The sequence below is a fragment of the Cebus imitator genome, unplaced genomic scaffold, assembly GCF_001604975.1.
Source record: "Cebus imitator isolate Cc_AM_T3 unplaced genomic scaffold, Cebus_imitator-1.0 Scaffold11, whole genome shotgun sequence".
NCBI classification, from domain to species: Eukaryota; Metazoa; Chordata; class Mammalia; order Primates; family Cebidae; genus Cebus; species Cebus imitator.
The window spans coordinates 4,931,519-4,948,234 of NW_016107326.1; the positions used below are offsets into that span (position 1 = coordinate 4,931,519).

The 16,716-nt window shown below is 41.1% G+C and overlaps 1 protein-coding gene across 6 annotated transcripts in view; it reads left to right on the forward strand.

Annotated features, from left to right (window-relative positions):
* Positions 1-16,716, forward strand: part of ADK (adenosine kinase) — a 578,382-nt gene that overhangs the window by 22,500 nt on the left and 539,166 nt on the right. For 2 of the 6 annotated variants that reach the window (XM_017548622.2, XM_017548653.2), the window contains exon 1: positions 2,579-2,943. The exons of 3 other annotated variants lie outside the window; for them this stretch is intronic. In XM_017548622.2, coding sequence (XP_017404111.1) covers positions 2,930-2,943 — 14 coding nt within the window. In that variant the 5' untranslated portion in view covers positions 2,579-2,929. Of the gene's footprint in view, positions 1-2,578; positions 2,944-3,364; positions 3,385-16,716 lie in introns of those variants that run through there. One more of the 6 variants, XM_037727182.1, reaches the window with a different exon arrangement.

Consider the following 16,716-nt stretch of genomic DNA (forward strand, 5'->3'; position numbering starts at 1 on the left):
CAACATGGTGAAACCCTGTCTTAAAAAAAAAGAAAAGAAAAGAAAAATTTTGGTCACTGATAACCTGCAGCGCCAAACCTGCATTTTAACAAGATCCACATGATTTGTATGCATGTTAAAGTTTGAAAAGCACTGGTGGTTTGAAATGCAGATTATCTATTAACATTTTCCACTAGAGAAGGTGGGTAACTCTTGAATTAGTCAGTGTCTCCCCCACTTTGAATTGCTAATCCAGCTGCTGATTTGCTTCAGATCCTGTTTAATCCAGAGGAACAATTGACTAATTCTGCTTGTGGACATTCAGTGTCAAAGTCTTAACCACACCAAATACAGCTCAGTGTTTTTACAGCTTTTACTCATGGACTTGAACACATGAGTTTTATAGTCCATGGCTTTATTCTGGATAGGCATTTCCCAAATTAAAGGGAACAATGTTGAAAATAGTATTTTCTAAGGAAGTTTGAAATCTTTTGGAATATTTGATGTGTTTTATGGCTAGTAAGGAAACAGATTTGTATAAACTGGCTTTCTTACTAATTTCATTTTGTGAACTTAGTTCTCTCACAGGGATAGTGAAGGCTAACAGACTGTAGAGCAGCACTATTCTAGTAGCCACATTAAAAAGGTAAAAAGAGCCCTGGCGTGGTGGCTCATGCCTGTAATCTCAGAACTTTGGAAGGCTGAGGCGGGCAGATCTCTTGAGGTTAGGAGTTTGAGATCAGTTTGGCCAACATGGTGAAACTCTGTCTCTACCAAACACAAAAAAATTTGGCTTGGCATGATGGTGCCTGTCTATAGTCCCACCTGCTCAGGAGGCTAAGGCACGAGACTCGCTTGAACCCAGGAGGTAGAGGTTGGAGATCATGCCACAGCACTCCACCCTGGGTGACAGAACAAGACTCCATCTCAAAAAAAAAAAAAACGAACAAACAAATGACAAAAAAAAAAAAAAAAAAGTGAAATGTAGTCCAACCAAAACAATAAAATTGTGTTTAATGGGAAAATACATTGCTTCAGTTATAAAATTTAAATGAATTAAAATTAAATTACAAGTTAAGTTCTTCAGTCCCGTCAGCCACATTTCTATATATGATGGTACTGGTTTGTATCTAATGTAACTGATTTCAGACATATGAAATAAATCACCATCCTAGGTGGTAAGTGAATGCCAATGGATATTGTAGTCTATTAATAGAAATAACATTGTAGAGCAGGGCCCAGTCGTTCACGCCTATATTCTCAGTGCTTTGGGGGGCCAAGGTGGGAGGGTTGCTTGAGGATGAGTTCAAGACCAGCCTGGGCAACATAGTGAGACCCCCATCTCTTCAAAAGTAAAAAAATGAAAATTAAAAAAAATCATCGCACAGAGAATAAAGAAGCAATAAAAGCAATTTAGATCATAAAGCATTTACTGATTCCCCCCTTTTCGTAGTTGGAGTTAATTTTCTTTTTATTGGCTCAATTTTTTTTTTTTTAATTTTTTAATTTTTAAATTTTTTTTTAAGACGAGTTTTCACCATGTTGGTCAGGCTGGTCTTGAACTCCCGACCTCAGGTGATCGGGCTCCCCTTGGCCTCCGAAGTGCTTGGATTACAGGTGTGAGCCACCACGCCTGGCCGGCTTATAATTTCTTAACTCTGCAACTGCACTAAACTCTAAGAATAGATCCAGGAGTTAGGGTACCATCCACTGTCCCTCCCTATGGTCTTAGATTCTTCTTCTTCTTTTTTTTTTTTTTTTTGGAGACAGAGACTTGCTCTGTCGCCAGGCGCCAGGCTGGAGTGCAGTGGCGCAATCTCGGCTCACTGCACCCTCCACCTCCCAGGTTCAAGCAATTCTCCCGCCTCAGCCTCCCGAGTAGCTGGCACTACAGGCGCGCGCCACCACGCCCAGCTAATTTTTGTATTTTTTAATAAAGACGGGGTTTCACCATGTTGGCCAGGATGGTCTCAATCTCTTGATCTGGTGATCCGCCCGCCTCGGCCTCCCAAAGTGCTGGGATTACAGGCGTGAGCCACCGCGCCCGGCCAGATTCTTCTTTTATAGCCCACAAACTTCTCTGGAAAGTGAGGCAATTAAGTGTGTCAAATATGATGGTCTTGAATGGGGCCCAGAGGTGGTAAAATTTTATATGTGTACCTGGTTCACCTGGTATAGCTAAAAATACTGATGTCCAGGCTTTACCTTTCTAGATTCTGATATATAAAGCGACACTTTACATATTAAATAAGGTGCTCTAAGTGTTTCTGAAGTTAAGGAACATTTTGGACCATCAAACCGAGCAATTTACTCAAAGGCCGCATACTGGAATTTAGCACCTCGTGCTGCTGTTGCCACGGTTTTAATTTTTTCCTAGGCTGAGGCTTTCCAGACTGCTGTTTTTTTTCCTCCCTTCTTTGCAGATGGATTTTGCAGGCTGTTAAATCCCATCCCCGAAGAACTGCCCTGACAGTGCCCCCTTCCTAAGTGCTGTTAGAGGAACCTGAGCTTGCGAGGTAGACAGTGGCCATGTGACTGCTAAACTCGTTGCCAGCGGCGCGGCCATTTTTGAGGCGGGCACCCAACCTCTTGCCCTGTAAACTGCGGGGTAGCGGGGACGCAGTTACCAGTACTCAAGATGGCCACCGCGCCTGCTAGTCAGCTCGCTAGCCCGCGCGCCAGTGCGCCAGTACGAGACGCGCGGTGGCCCGTGGTGCCCGGGGACGATCTCCAGCCCTTCGCCTGGGGCGGAGCGCCCGCCTCCTTCCAGCTGCGGCCAATCAGCACGCGGGGCCGGCTCGCCCGGGGCGGCCCGCGCGCGGGGTGTGTGAGGACGCGCTCCCAGTCGCTGAGTGCCTGAGCCGGGAAGCAGTTGCTGTGATACCTGCTGCCCTATCGGACGCAGAGCATCGGACGCGGGCGCCGTGGCGAGGGGTAGGAGGGCGAAGCCATGACGTCCGTCAGGTAACGAGCTGGCGGCCGCCTCGACTGCTCCGGGCTGGGTGTTAGCCTCCCGAGCGCCGGAGCACTGTCGCCCCTTCTCGCGGGTGGTCTGGAGCCTGCCTCCGCCGCCGGTGCCCCTCGTGTTGGGGGTTCCCTCCGCACTTTTCATTTGGGCATTTCTTCTTTCCTCAGAAGTTTTCGGGTTTGTGGCACATTGCGGAGTCCTGTGTGTTGCTGCTTGGTTGAGGTGACCCTCTCCTAGATGCCAGGGTTGCAAGCGTTTTTGGGTGTGTAGTGGATTTTCCATGAAAAACGTGCCCCACCCGCACCCCCGCGGGGCGGCCCAGGGCCCGAGGGAACGTGGCTTGCACAGTGTGTGTCATGCCTGCGTGTCATGCCTTCTGACAGAACTTCATTGTTGGCCGGGAGCAGACCTGCAAAGTTGGCTCTTCTCTGATGCAGGTACATTGCCCTCAAGTTGTGAAATTGTGTGTCTCTTAAATGTTTGCTCATGACTGGAATTAGGACCCTCGTTCCCGAGGTTACCATCTTGTTTCGTTACTCCTTTTATCTGAGGGTCACAAGTGAAATGAGTTGAGAGATATTGGGCATGTAGCGAAAGCCATGAAACTGGAGACTTTTCCCCCAATTGTTCTTCTAGTTTGGAAGGTTCTTTTTTTTGTTGTTGTTAATGGCGACAGGATAATGGGCTTGTCCACTTTCTCCCAGTAGCCTTGACTGAATGTTTAATTTACGCTAGTTCAACTATTTTTATAAAAAGAGATAAATTTCTTTATGTACGCAGTGTCCTGACTGGTCTTTTTAAAAAGCAGAACTTGGGCGTTATTGTTCCAGAGAAAGGGAGGCCCAGCACAAAAATGTGAAGAGAAATAAAATAAGCTCATTTTTGGTTTGTGAGCTTTCCAGGCTTCACATGTCCTGGTGATTTAAGGTGATTCTGAATGGTAACTTTTACTACCTTGTGTTTAAGAGATAGCTTGAGAACCTAACACTCGGTAAGATCAAGTAAGATACTAAGATAAAACTGCTGAATTGGGACACTGTCTCTTAAATTGCGTAATTCTGTATATATATATATTTTTAAGACGGTGTTTCACCCTTGTTCCCCAGGCTGGAGTGCAATGGCGCGATCTTTGCTCCCTGCACCCTCCGCCTACTGGGTTCAAGCAATTCTCCTGCCTCAGCCACCCAAGCAGCTGGGACTACAGGCGCCCGACACCACGCCCAGCTAATTTTGTATTTTTAGTAGACATGGGGCTTCACCATATTGGTCAGGCTGCCCTTGTACTCCTGACCTCAAGTGATCCACCTGTCTCGGTCTCCCAAAGTGCTGGGATTACAGGCGTGAGCCACCGCGCACAGCCTAAATTGCATAATTCTGTGCTAACACAGACAAAGTACTTATCTCATTATGCAGAAGGAGATTCAGGTGCTGAAACATGGAGACCCACATGGAAAGATTTCACAGTAAATTATATTGGGGCCTATAAATCTACCTTTTAAAGCTAACAGTATTTTATGATGAATTAGAATTAGGCTGTTATACCTAGAGTTAATTCCCCTTTTTCCCATTTCCACTTCCATCATCACAGAATGCTACTGATTAGGTGTACGGGTCACATAATTTCTGGGTTAAGAATCAGGTGTTATGTGGATTCAGTTTTAATTATCATCTTCCTGACCATGCCTCTTTGGAGAAATATCCAAATCTAAAGCTTCTGCTGTTTAACAAGTGACATCAGGGTGTATCTTTTTAAGGAAGAGGTTGATAATTGTTTTTAAAAGACTGATGTAAAGATTGATACCAATCTTACTTGACATGTTTTGAAAGGATGGATTAACTGATAATAAAATTTATTTATGCTTGTTTTTTCAGATGTCAGTTTGTATTTTATATAATCTTGAACTGTAGTAACATGACTTGAAAAATCTATTTCAGATGTTAAACCAGTTACTACATTTTACACCTGAGGAAACTGAGGAAGAAAATTTGAGTGCTTTGTGCAAAATCAGTTAGTGGCAAAGTTAGGAATTGAATCCAGATTTCCATGATCTAGTGCTCTGCATGGTGCCTTTATAGAAACAATATACTACTTAAATTTCCTGAAAAAGCTGCTTCGGTGGACATCAATTATAAAGTATCATATGAGAGACAACTATAGTAACTCTTTTACTTTCTTCTCATCCTGCAAAGACTTGATTACTGGGGTTCAGAAGCAGGCAGGGTTAGCCAAGAGAACACAACTGCTGGGTGTTGGGAAGAACAGTAGGAAGGCCACTGAAAGTGAAGTGACTCTGTATGGTGATAGTTTTGAATGAGTTGGTAATTCTACAGATACCAGCCATTTCCTAGTGAACACTACATTTAATGCAATTATGCCATATCTTTAGTTTTTGCATTCATGATATCAGGCATGTTCCTATCAGAGGCGTTTGAATCAGAGTGACTCCATCTTGAATAGGGGCTGGGTAAAATAAGGCTGAGACCTACTGGGCTGCATTCCCAGGAGGTCAGGCATTCTTAGTCTCAGGATGAGATAGGAGGTTGGCAGAGATACAGGTCACAAAGACCCTACAACAGGATGCAGTAAAGAAGCCAGCAAAAACTTACCAAAACCAAGGTGGCGATGACAGTGACATCTGATCGTCCTCACTGCTCATTATACACTAATTATAATACATTAGCATGCTAAAAGACACTTCCACCAATGCCATGACAGTTTACAAATGCCATGGAAACAGTCAGACCTTACCCTATAGAGTCTAAAAAGGTGAGAGACCCTCAGTTCTGAGAAATCATCTCTTTCCTGGAAAACTCATGATTAATCCACTGCTAATTTAGCATATAATCAAGAAATAACAAAAACAATATACTCAGTTGAGCAGCCCATCCTCCTGCCCTGTCTTTGGAGTAGTCATCTTTTTGTTTCTTTACTTCTCTAATAAACTTGCTTTCACTTTATGGACTTGTTGTGAATTCTTCCTTGCATGAGGCCTAAGAACCCTCTCTTGGGGTCTAGATTGGGACCCCTTTATGTTAACATTCCCATTTTGTGCTCAGTCTAACAGTAGCTTAAAAGGTTGGTATTATTGACCTCCTTTTACTGATAAGCTGAATGATTACAAGATATCCATTAATGACTTTGTGTCCGATGTTCTTGTTTTTACACCATCCTTAAAATAATTGTTAAATGTGGTAATGTGACTTTTCATAGGAATGGCTATTGGAAATCAATGAGGACCAATGGTCAGAATATCAAATGAGGGCCTTTTTGTGAGTTACTGATCTTCCATTTCTCTTTTCTATTCTGGACATTTGTTTAATGAAATAACTCAGTAGTAGAGATATGCATCCTACCAGTGTTAGATAAGTGTAAAAGTGCTTTTAAATTTTAAAGCATTTTTAAAATGGAGTAAAAGCACTTTGAGCACTTAGAGAATGGTGTCATCTGAAAAAAAAATTTTAAATCTTAAATTTTTAGATAGGAAACAAACTTACCTATCTAATTCTGTCATTTTACAGTTGAAGAAATTAAAGCCCAGAGATACTGTGCTGTGTTCAAGTTCACACCGTTACATATCTTGAACTAGATATGAGATCTTTGCATACCTTGTTCAGTGCTCTTTCTAGAGTAGCATACAACTATTAGGAATTTCTAAATAATGATATTTTTGGTCCCTTTAGGAATTCCTAAATAATGATTTTAAATAAAAACTTTTTTTTTTTTTTAAACTTAAGATCTTTGAATATGGCTGGAGATAGTCTTTTATCATTTGTTTCTATTAATTACTGATGAAGAGTCTAAATTTATAGCCTTTGAAACCAAGTATCCTTGGAGAACAGCTTATATCCTTTGTTTTATATATCAGATTCCTACTGGTCTTCATCTGGGAAATGATAAAACATATTTGATAAAATGATGTGTTTCTCATTTTAAATTGGACCAATAGTTAAGTTGGCGCCTGAGTTAAATTCAGGAGACAGAGGAAAATGCAGAATGTCAGGATTCAAAGAAGATCTTACTTAGCATTTTACTTTTTTTCCTTTTCTAAACTGGACCTTGTGTCCAAAGTAAAGTGAAATGTCCTACTTAGACAGTGGTAGAGCCTAAGATAGAATTTAGATCTTCTGACTCCTACTTTATGCATTTTTTCACTGAGCGACATTATTTCAAAGTTCCCCTCTGAATATTGCCTTGTTTTCCTAACATCAGTGTCTAGTCTGGTTTTGGGCATTGCTTACAGTTGGGTTTGTGCCAGGGAAGACTGGGGAATGGAGTTGGGGAGTGTTTGTTGTAGAGCTATGGAGCCCTATTCTTTGGTCTGCCCAGATAGGTCAGGTTTGGTCTAAAACTATTCTGGGATTCTGGACATCACTGTGCCCTACATGATGATTCTGGAACCACTTTTGTGGGTTAAGCCTACATTGGAAAATTTATGTGGACAGTGGGTGGGGTCCTGGGGTATTTTCCTTCTGAGACTCAAAACTTTTTGAGGTATGTCCGATAGAATCTGCCAGGCCACTCAGAACATTCATATGGAGACTAAAATCTGGCTAAGATTGAAACTGTCTTTGTTGAGTTGGTTTCTTTAGAGCCTTTAAACAGTTTTCAAACTCATTTTTACTAAAATAAGAGTTGTAAATTCACATTATTGCACAATTTTTTTTTATGCTGTGGGATTTCTTAGGTAAGTGAACTTTTAAAATAAAATGAAATTGTTTCATTTATGGAATATTTTGAATAACTAAAACAGTAATCTTTCTTTCATGTACAATGTTGTCAGCCGTTAATGCTATTTATAAATAGGTCATCTTTGTTTGAAAAAAGCATATAAAGTTTTCTAACTCCAAATCTTTCCAGCTACAATATTGCTGCATTAAGCAGAACTGTCAAAGATACAACTTGAACCAAAGTGATTTTCTAGACTGAATGTTAATCTTTCCTGTAATATTGGTGAACAATTGTGTCTCCTTACCTCTTCATACCTCCTTGGTTTTATTTTGTTTTTTTGTTTTTTGAGACAGGGTTTTGCTCTGTTGCCCTTGGTGGAGTGTGGTGGTATGAACATAGCTCACTGCAACCTCAGCCTCTGGGTTCAAGCAATCCTCCCACTTCAGCCCCCTAAGTAGCTGGGAATATTCCCACTTGTAGTCCCTATAGTTCCACCTGTAGTCCTATAGTCTCACCTTTGTATTTTTTGTAGAGACGGGGTTTCGCCATATTGCCCAGGCTGGTTTTGAATTCCAGAGCTCAAGTGATTCACCCACTTAGACCTCGCACAGTGCTGGCTGGGCCTCCCAAAATGCTAGGATAACAGGTGTGAGCTGCTGTGCCCAGCCACATCCTTGTTTTTAAATTGGTATTTAAAAAAATACCATGGAAGGGCATAGTGGCACATGCCTGTAATCTCAGCACTCTGGGAGGCCAAAGTGGATCACTTTGAGGCCAGGAGTTCAAGGTCAGCCTGGGCAGTATGGCAAAACCCTCTCTCTACAAACAATATGAAAATTTGCAGGGTGTGGTGGTGTGCGCCTGTAGTCCCAGCTGCTAGAGAAGGTGAGTCAGGAGGATCCCTTGATCTTGTAATGAAATATACTATTAATAAAATAAAAATACTGTAATAAAACATAGATATACTTTTTTTTTTTACTTTTTACTTTTTTAGCTGGCATTCTGGTCTGAGATTTTAATTTTTTAAATAGCAAAACTAGGTTATGAATAGGATGACCATATGTCCCGGTTTGCCCAGGACAATCCTGGATCATCTCTGTTATCCTGACATTATCATGCTGATTTTTTTCTTTTGTAGACACAGGGTCTTGCTCTGTTGCCCAGCTGGAGTGCAGCAGTGTGATCATGGCTCATTGTAACCTTGAACTCCTGGGCTCAAGTGACCCTCCCACCTCAGCTTTCCAGAGAGGCTGGGACTATAAACACACACCACCACGCCTGGGGTCTTGCCATGTTGCTGAGGCTATTCTTAAACCTCCTGACCTCAAACTCTTGGTCAAGTGATCCTCCCGCCTCAGCCTTCTAAAGTGCTGGGATTATAGGCATGAGCCACTATGCCTGGCTATCCTGACATAATTATTAATAGACACATAAATGTGTCTCATTTACTCTCAAAAGTTACCCATTTGGATAATAAATTATCTGGTCACTTATATATACATTATAATCATTTTGTTGTACTAGGTTTTGCTTATTGAAATGTTATTTGAAATAGGACCGTAAGATAATGGAATACTGGTCTATTTTGGGTACATTTGGATGCTTTTCATTGGTCAAACATTTTTATTGTATGGAGAGTTCTGAGTGTAGAAATGTAGTATATTGAACAGTAAGGCACATGATTTGAAATTAGGGATTATTTGTTATCTGACTTTTGGCAGGTTATATAACCTTGAGGAACCTCTTGTTTCCTCATCCATTAAACAGAGATAATAGCAATATCCTACATGGGTGTTTTGAAGGTATTAAAGAGTGACATATCAAAAAATGCATTTTAAGCTGAAAATTGTTATATAAGTGTTATGTCACATGTGTGACTTTCTCCAAATTGAATTTAAAATGAGTAATTTTACCTAGTTTAGGGGAACCTACTATTTGATAGAGCACTGGCAGTGTTTTGGTGTAAAGGGGAGCAGGGAAATGATGGTAGTTGGAAGTATATGCTGGGCTGAGGTTTTCTGCAGGGAGAGTTTGAAATTTTAACATTTGTGTGTCGAAAACAGTGATCCAATAGAAAGCAGAAAAAAATAGATGATGCTTGACAGAAGGAATAGATCAGTGTTGTTGAGTAGGCAAGAAGGATAGAATCTAGAATACAGATGGAAGGATTGGTTTTACATAACCAAGAGACATTTCCGTTGTTTGTTTAGTTTTTTTAAAATGCCAACAATATATAATATATATATATATATATATTTTTTAAACAGAGTCTTGGTCTGTTGCCCAGGTGGGAGTGCAGCTGCCCAATCTCGGCTCACTGCAACCTACCTTTCCTGGGCTCAAAGGATTCTCTTGCCTCAGCCACCTGAGTAGCTGGGTTACAGTTGCACACCACCGAGTTGGGCTAATTTTTTTATTTTTTGGTAGAGAAAAAATTTCACCATGTTGGCCAGGCTGGTCTGGAACTCCTAACCTCAAGTGATCTGCCTGCCTCAGCCACCCAAAGTACTGGGATTACAGGCATGGGCCACTGTGCCTGGCTCTCTCAATATAATTTATATAAAGTCAAATCGGCCTTTTGTTTCCTTTCACCTTTCCGTTTCTCTTTCCCTTTTCTCTCTTCTTTCCCCTTTCCTTTCTCCTTTTCCCTCCCCAGGGTCTTACTTTGTCACTCAGGCTTGAGTGCAGTGACGCAAACACGTCTTACTGCAACCTTGACTTCCCCAGCGCAAGCCATCCACTTGCTTTAGCTCCCCAGGTAGCTGGGACTACAGGTATGCACCACCATGCCTGCCTTTTTTTTTTTTTTTTGTATTTTTTGTAACAATGTCAGGAGAGTGGGGTGCGGGGCTGGGGGGCATCTTGCCATGTTGACCAGGCTGGTCTTGAACTTGTGAGCTCAAGCAATCCACCTGCCTCAGCCTCCCAAAGTGTTGGTATTACAGGTGTGTAATCTCACTGTGCCTGACTCAGCCTCTTTTTAATTAATTCTGTCCCCCTTCCCACCTAGGCAAACACTCTGACTTCTTTTACTGTAGATATTATTTTGCCTATTCTAGAACTTCACATAAATTGAATCATACAGCAAGGAATATTTTGTGTCTGATTACTTTTGTTCAATATAATAATTTTGAGATTCACCCATTTTGATGTGTGTATCAGTAGTTTGTCCCTTTTATTGCCAAGAAATATTCCATTATATGTATGTAGCAATAAATCTCCTGTTAATGGACTTTGGGTTATTTCCAGTGTTTGGTCACTATGAATAAAGTTGCTATGAACATTTTTGTATATATCTTTACATGGACTTGGGTAAATACCTAGGAGTGAAATTAGGGTAGAATTTACGTTTAAATTTAGAAACCGCTAAACTTTTCCAAAAGAAAAATTTACCGTAATACATTTTATATTCCCACCAGTGGTTTTATGAAAGTTCAGTTTTCCACATTCTTGACAATGTTTGGCATTTTAAAATTTAGGCATTCTGGTTAGAGTATAGTTGTATTTCATCATGGTTTTAGTTTATGTCAATGATGGCTGATAGTGATATGATTATTGGCCATTTGCTTATCTTTTAATCTGAAGTGTCAGTTCAATTCTGAAATATTATGATTCAATAATATTTCTTTGTATAGATATGCCATGATTTATCCATTTATGATTTGATAGATATTTGGGTTATTTTCACTTTGGGGCTATTGTGAATAATGGTGCTATAAACATTTATGTACAAGTTTTTATTAAACATTTATGTACAACCCCATTTTATTGGGTTGTCTTTTTGTTGCTGATTTGTAGGAGTTCTTTTTATATCTGAATACAAGTTATTTGCCAGGTTTGTCAGATTTTACACACACACACACACACACACACACACACAATATTTTCTCCTGATCTGAACAATGTCTTTTGAGAGCAGAACTTTCAAATTTTGAGCAAGTTGAATTTGTTGATTTATTTTATGGTATTACCTTTTCTAAGAAGTCTTTCCTTACCCTCTGCTAGGCTTGTGAAACTATTATGTTTTTTTCTATAAGCTTTATAGTTTATCTTTTGTATTTAGGCCTATTATCTATCTTGAACTAATCTTTTGCTGTCATGTAACGGTTTCTCAAAGGGATTCTCAATTGATTAGCTATGGGTCTTTTCTTGGATTGATTCTATTCTGTTGATCTATTTGTATCTCCTTATGCCAAGACCACACTGTCTTAATTATTTAGCTTTGTAAGATTGGTATTGTTACTTTAAATTTTGATAGAATTCAGGAGTGAAGCCATGTGGGCCTGAAGTGTTTTTGCGGGAAAGAGGAGAAGGTTTTAAATTAGTTTAATTACTTTAACTGCTATATAAGCATCCAGATTCTTCATTTTTTCCTGTGTCAGTTTGGAAAGTTGCATTTTTAAATGAATTTATTTTAAATTTTTGAGTCGTTATATAGTTGTTCATAAGATTTCTTAATATTCTGCTATTGCCTGTATGAACTCCTCTATTTCTCCATTTGTGTTCTTGATGTTGGTACTTCTTTTGAATTTTTGGATCAGTTTTACTAGGGTTTCAGCAATTAATCTTTTCAAAAACCCAGATTTTAATTTTGTTGGATTTCTGTTTTTATTTTTATTTTTTATTTATTTATTTATTTTTTTGAGACGGAGTTTCGCTCTTGTTACCCAGACTGGAGTGCAATGGCGCCATCTCGGCTCACCGCAACCTCCGCCTCCTGGGTTCAGGCAATTCTTCTGCCTCAGCCTCCTGAGTAGCTGGGATTACAGGCACGTGCCACCATGCCCAGCTAATTTTTTGTATTTTTAGTAGAGACGGGGTTTCACCATGTTGACCAGGATGGTCTCAATTTCTTGACCTCGTGATCCACCCGCCTCGGCCTCCCAAAGTGCTGGGATTACAGGCTTGAGCCACCGCGCCTGGCCTTTATTTTTATTTTTATTTATTTTTTGAGACGGGGTTTCACTCTTGTTGCCCATGCTGGAGTGCAATGGTATGATCTTGGCTCACCACAACGTCCGCCTTCTACGTTCAAGCAATTCTCCTGCCTCAGCCTCCTGAGTAGCTGGGATTACAGGCATCTGCCACCATGCTCAGCCAATTTTGTATTTTTTTTTTTTTTTTTTTTTTTTTTTTTAAGTAGAGGCAGGGTTTCTCCATGTTGGTCAGGCTGGTCTCAAAATCCCGACCTCAGGTGATTCGCCTGCCTTGCCTCCCAAAGTGCTAGGATTACAGGTATGAGCCACTGTGCCCGGCCCATCTGGTAATTTTATGTTTACTTTAAGAGGGACTGCCAAACTATTTTCCAAAGTGGCTGAATCACTTTATAATTTGCAACAGCAATGTATGAAGATTCCAGTTTCTCCATATTCTTGGCAATACTTGTTACTGTTCTAGTCTTTGCTGAGAGGCTCTGTGTGCTTGTTGGAGCACGCTTTCAGGACTCAACCAGGCTTACAGTTCATCCATAGCATTGACTTCTGTTTTTGCTGAGCTTCATGCTCAGTCAGTGGTGATTGCTTAGGGCCTTTTTTTTTTTTTTTTTTTGACAGAGTCTCGCACTGTCACAGAGGCTGGGGTGCAGTGGCACAATCTCAGCTCACTGCAACCTTGCCTCCCAGATTCAAGCAAATCTCCTGCTCCAGCCTCCTGAGTAGCTGGTATTATAGGAGCCCACCATCATGCCCAGCTAATTTTTTGTATTTTTAGTAGAGAAGGGGTTTCACTATGTTGGCAGGCTGGTCTTGAATACTGGACCTCGTGATCCACCCACCTTGGCCTCCCAAAGTGCTGAGATAACAGGCGTGAGCCACAGCGCTCAACCAGCCCTGGGCACACTCTTGTGGCCTTCCAGAATCTTAAGAAGTTCAGAACTTTTCAAAATTCCCTATGGACATCTCATTCTCCTACTTTCATGTGTTTTGGTTAGCTTGTTTGCCCCAGCTGCTTCAGGTAGCTGAAATGTTAAGCAACTGTAGCTGATTGTTTCTGACAAATAAATCCTTTGGGGGAAAAGGCTGTTAGCAATGGGCAAGCTCTGAATCAGCTTAAATATTGGGAAGTCTTGAGAGTGGGGTTTTTCAGGGAACTGCCAGTCAGCTCAAATAATAACAGTGTTCTGAAAATGGGACTTTGAAGGAGCTCTATCCCTGTTCTGTCACCTCCACTGTCTGCTAGGCTCCTGGATTCCACTGTTGGTGGGCTGTTACTTTTCTTTTTTTTTTTAAAGGAAAAAAAAGAAAGAAAAAGAATTAAAAAAAAAAATGGAGAGGAAGAAAGAGGAAGAGGGAGAGAGAAAGGGAGTGTTGCTTTATTGCCCAGGCTAGAATGCAGCCTAAAAATGGGTATTGAAAACCTCTTTTATGTCAATAATTGTGCTTAATAATGGAGACAGGGAGAAAATGAGGGAAGAAAATAACAAGCAGCCAACCAATATTTCATTTAAACCTGAGTAGGTGTGATGTGGTACTGATAAGAATGTATATTTTGTGTATTTAAAGTGGAGAGTTCTACAAATGTTTACTTGTTCCGGATCTAAGTTCAAGTCCTGGATATCCTTGTTAATTTTCTGTCTTGTTGATCTGTCTAATATTGATGTTGAAGTCTCCCACTATTATTGTGTGGGAGTCTAAGTCTCTTTATAAGTCTTATGTATCTGGGTGTTCCTGTATTGGGTGCGTATATATTTAGGATCGTTAGCTCTTCTTGTTGCATTGATCCTTTTATCATTATGTAATGTCCTTTGCCTCTTTTGATCTTTGTTGCTTTAAAGTCTATTTTATCAGAGGAGAGAATAGCAACTCCTGCTTTTTATTTATTTATTTATTTATGCTCTCCATTTGGTTGGCAAATCTTTCTCCATCCCTTTGTTTTGAGTCTTTGTGTATCCTTGCATGTGAGATGGGCCTGGATGCAGCATACCGATGGGTTTTGGCTATCTCTTCTGATTGGAGGATTTAGTCGATTTAAATTTAGGATTGATAATAAGAGTTTAATAGTGCCATTTGATGTTAGCTGGCTGTTTTGCCCATTAGTTGATGTAAATTCTTCATTATGTTGATACTGTTTACTTTTTGGTATATTTTTGGAAATGCTGATACTGGTCGTTCCTTTCTATGTGTAGTGCTTCTTTCAGAAGCTCTTGTAAAGCAGGCCTGGTGGTGATGAAATCTCTGATTACTTGCTTGTTCACAAAAGATTTTATTTTTCCTTCGCTTGTGAAGCTTAGTTTGGCTGGATATGTAATTCTGGGTTGAAAGTTCTTTTCTTTAAGGATGTTGAATATTGGCCACCATTCTCTTCTGGCTTGTAGGGTTTCTGCTGAGAGATCTGCTGTGAGTCTGATAGGCTTCCCATTGTGGGTAACCTGACCTTTCTCTCTGGCTGCCCTTAGTATTTTTTCCTTCATTTCAACCCTGGTGAATCTGATGATTATATGCCTTGAGGTTGGTCTTCTTGAGGAATATCTTTGTGGTGTTCTCTGTATTACCTGGAGTTGAATATTGTCCTGCCTTGCTAGGTTGGGAAAGTTTTCCTGAATAATATCCTGAAGAGTATTTTCCAGCTTGGATTCATTCTCTTCGTCACGTTCATGTACACCTATCAAACGTAGATTAGGTCCTTTCACATAGTCCCATATTTCTTGGAGACTTTGCTCATTCCTTTTTATCCTTTTTTCTCTAATCTTGTCTTCTTGTTTTATTTCATTAAGTTGGTCTTCGACCTCTGATATCCTTTCTTCTGCTTGATCAATTCGGCTGTTAAAACTTGTGCATACTTCGCGAAGTTCTTGTGTTGTGTTTTTCAGCTCCATTAATTCATTTACATTCCTCTCTAAATTGTCCATTCACGTTAGCATTTAGTCAAACCTTTTTTCAAAGTTTTTAGTTTCTTTGTATTGGGTTAGAACAAGTTCTTTTAACTCACAGAAATTTCTTTTCCACCTTTTGAAGCCTACTTCTGTTAATGGAACACACTCGTTCTCCATCAGGCCTTGTTCCATTGCTGATGAGGAACTGTGATCCCCTGTAGAGGGAGAGGTGTTCTCATTTTGAGTATTCTCAGCCTTTTTAGGCTGGTTTCTTCCCTTCCTTATGGATTTATCCATCTGTGGTCTTTATAATCACCGACTTTCTAATTAGGCTTCTGAGTGGACGTCCAACTTGTTGATTCCCTGTGCCGGAATCTGAGCAACCCACTGGGCCGGCTGAAACAGCAGCGTTAAGATTGATGGTGCTTTTCTGCCCGGGAATCTCCGGTCTGGCTTCCTTCTTGAGTCCATCCTTAAATCAGCTGAATAGGCGACTCTGCCTTCCTGGAGCTCCAAAAGGAGACCCAGTCCTGTTTACTCTGCACCAAGAACTGCCATGCCGAGGCGCCGGCAAAACTGCTCCGCCGGCCACAACAGTCGCACTGGCGATCCGTGGGGCTCCTCCGCTGGGAATCTCCTGGTCCCTGAGCAACAAAAATTCGTCTGAAAGTGTGGTGTCCTCTTGTTCTCCGCACTTTCGCTGGGAACTACAATCCCCAGCTGCTAGTGATCAGCCATCTTGGATCTCTCTCCCCTGTGGGCTGTTACTTTTCATGGCTAGCCTGGAGCTGGAAAGAAGGGGATGGGAATAGGGCATGTTAAAATGCCACAAAGCTTGCTATTCTTACTGAGATTCAGCCATCTTTTTTGAATAAATGCTCCTTGGATTGTTGCAAGCCTTTTGGCTAATGTTCAGAATTCTGGGCTGGGCACGCTGATTCTTGCCTGTAATCCCATCACTCTGGGAGGCTGAGGCGGGTGGATCACGAGGTCAGGAGTTTGAGACGAGCCTGGCCAACATGGTGAAACCCCATCTCTACTAAAAATACAAAAAATTAGCTGGGCATGGTGGCGGGCACCTGTAATCCCATTTACTCGGGAGGCTGAGGCAGGAGAATAACTTGAACCCTGGAGGCGGAGGTTGCAGTGAGCCGAGCTTGTGCCATTGTACTCCAGCTTGGGTGACAGTGGGAGATCTGTCAAAAAAAGAAAGAAAGCAACCCTGAGTGACTGGTGTGTCTGGTATTCTGTGATCCTCAAATCCACCTTGTCCTCACCCCCATGCCCAGG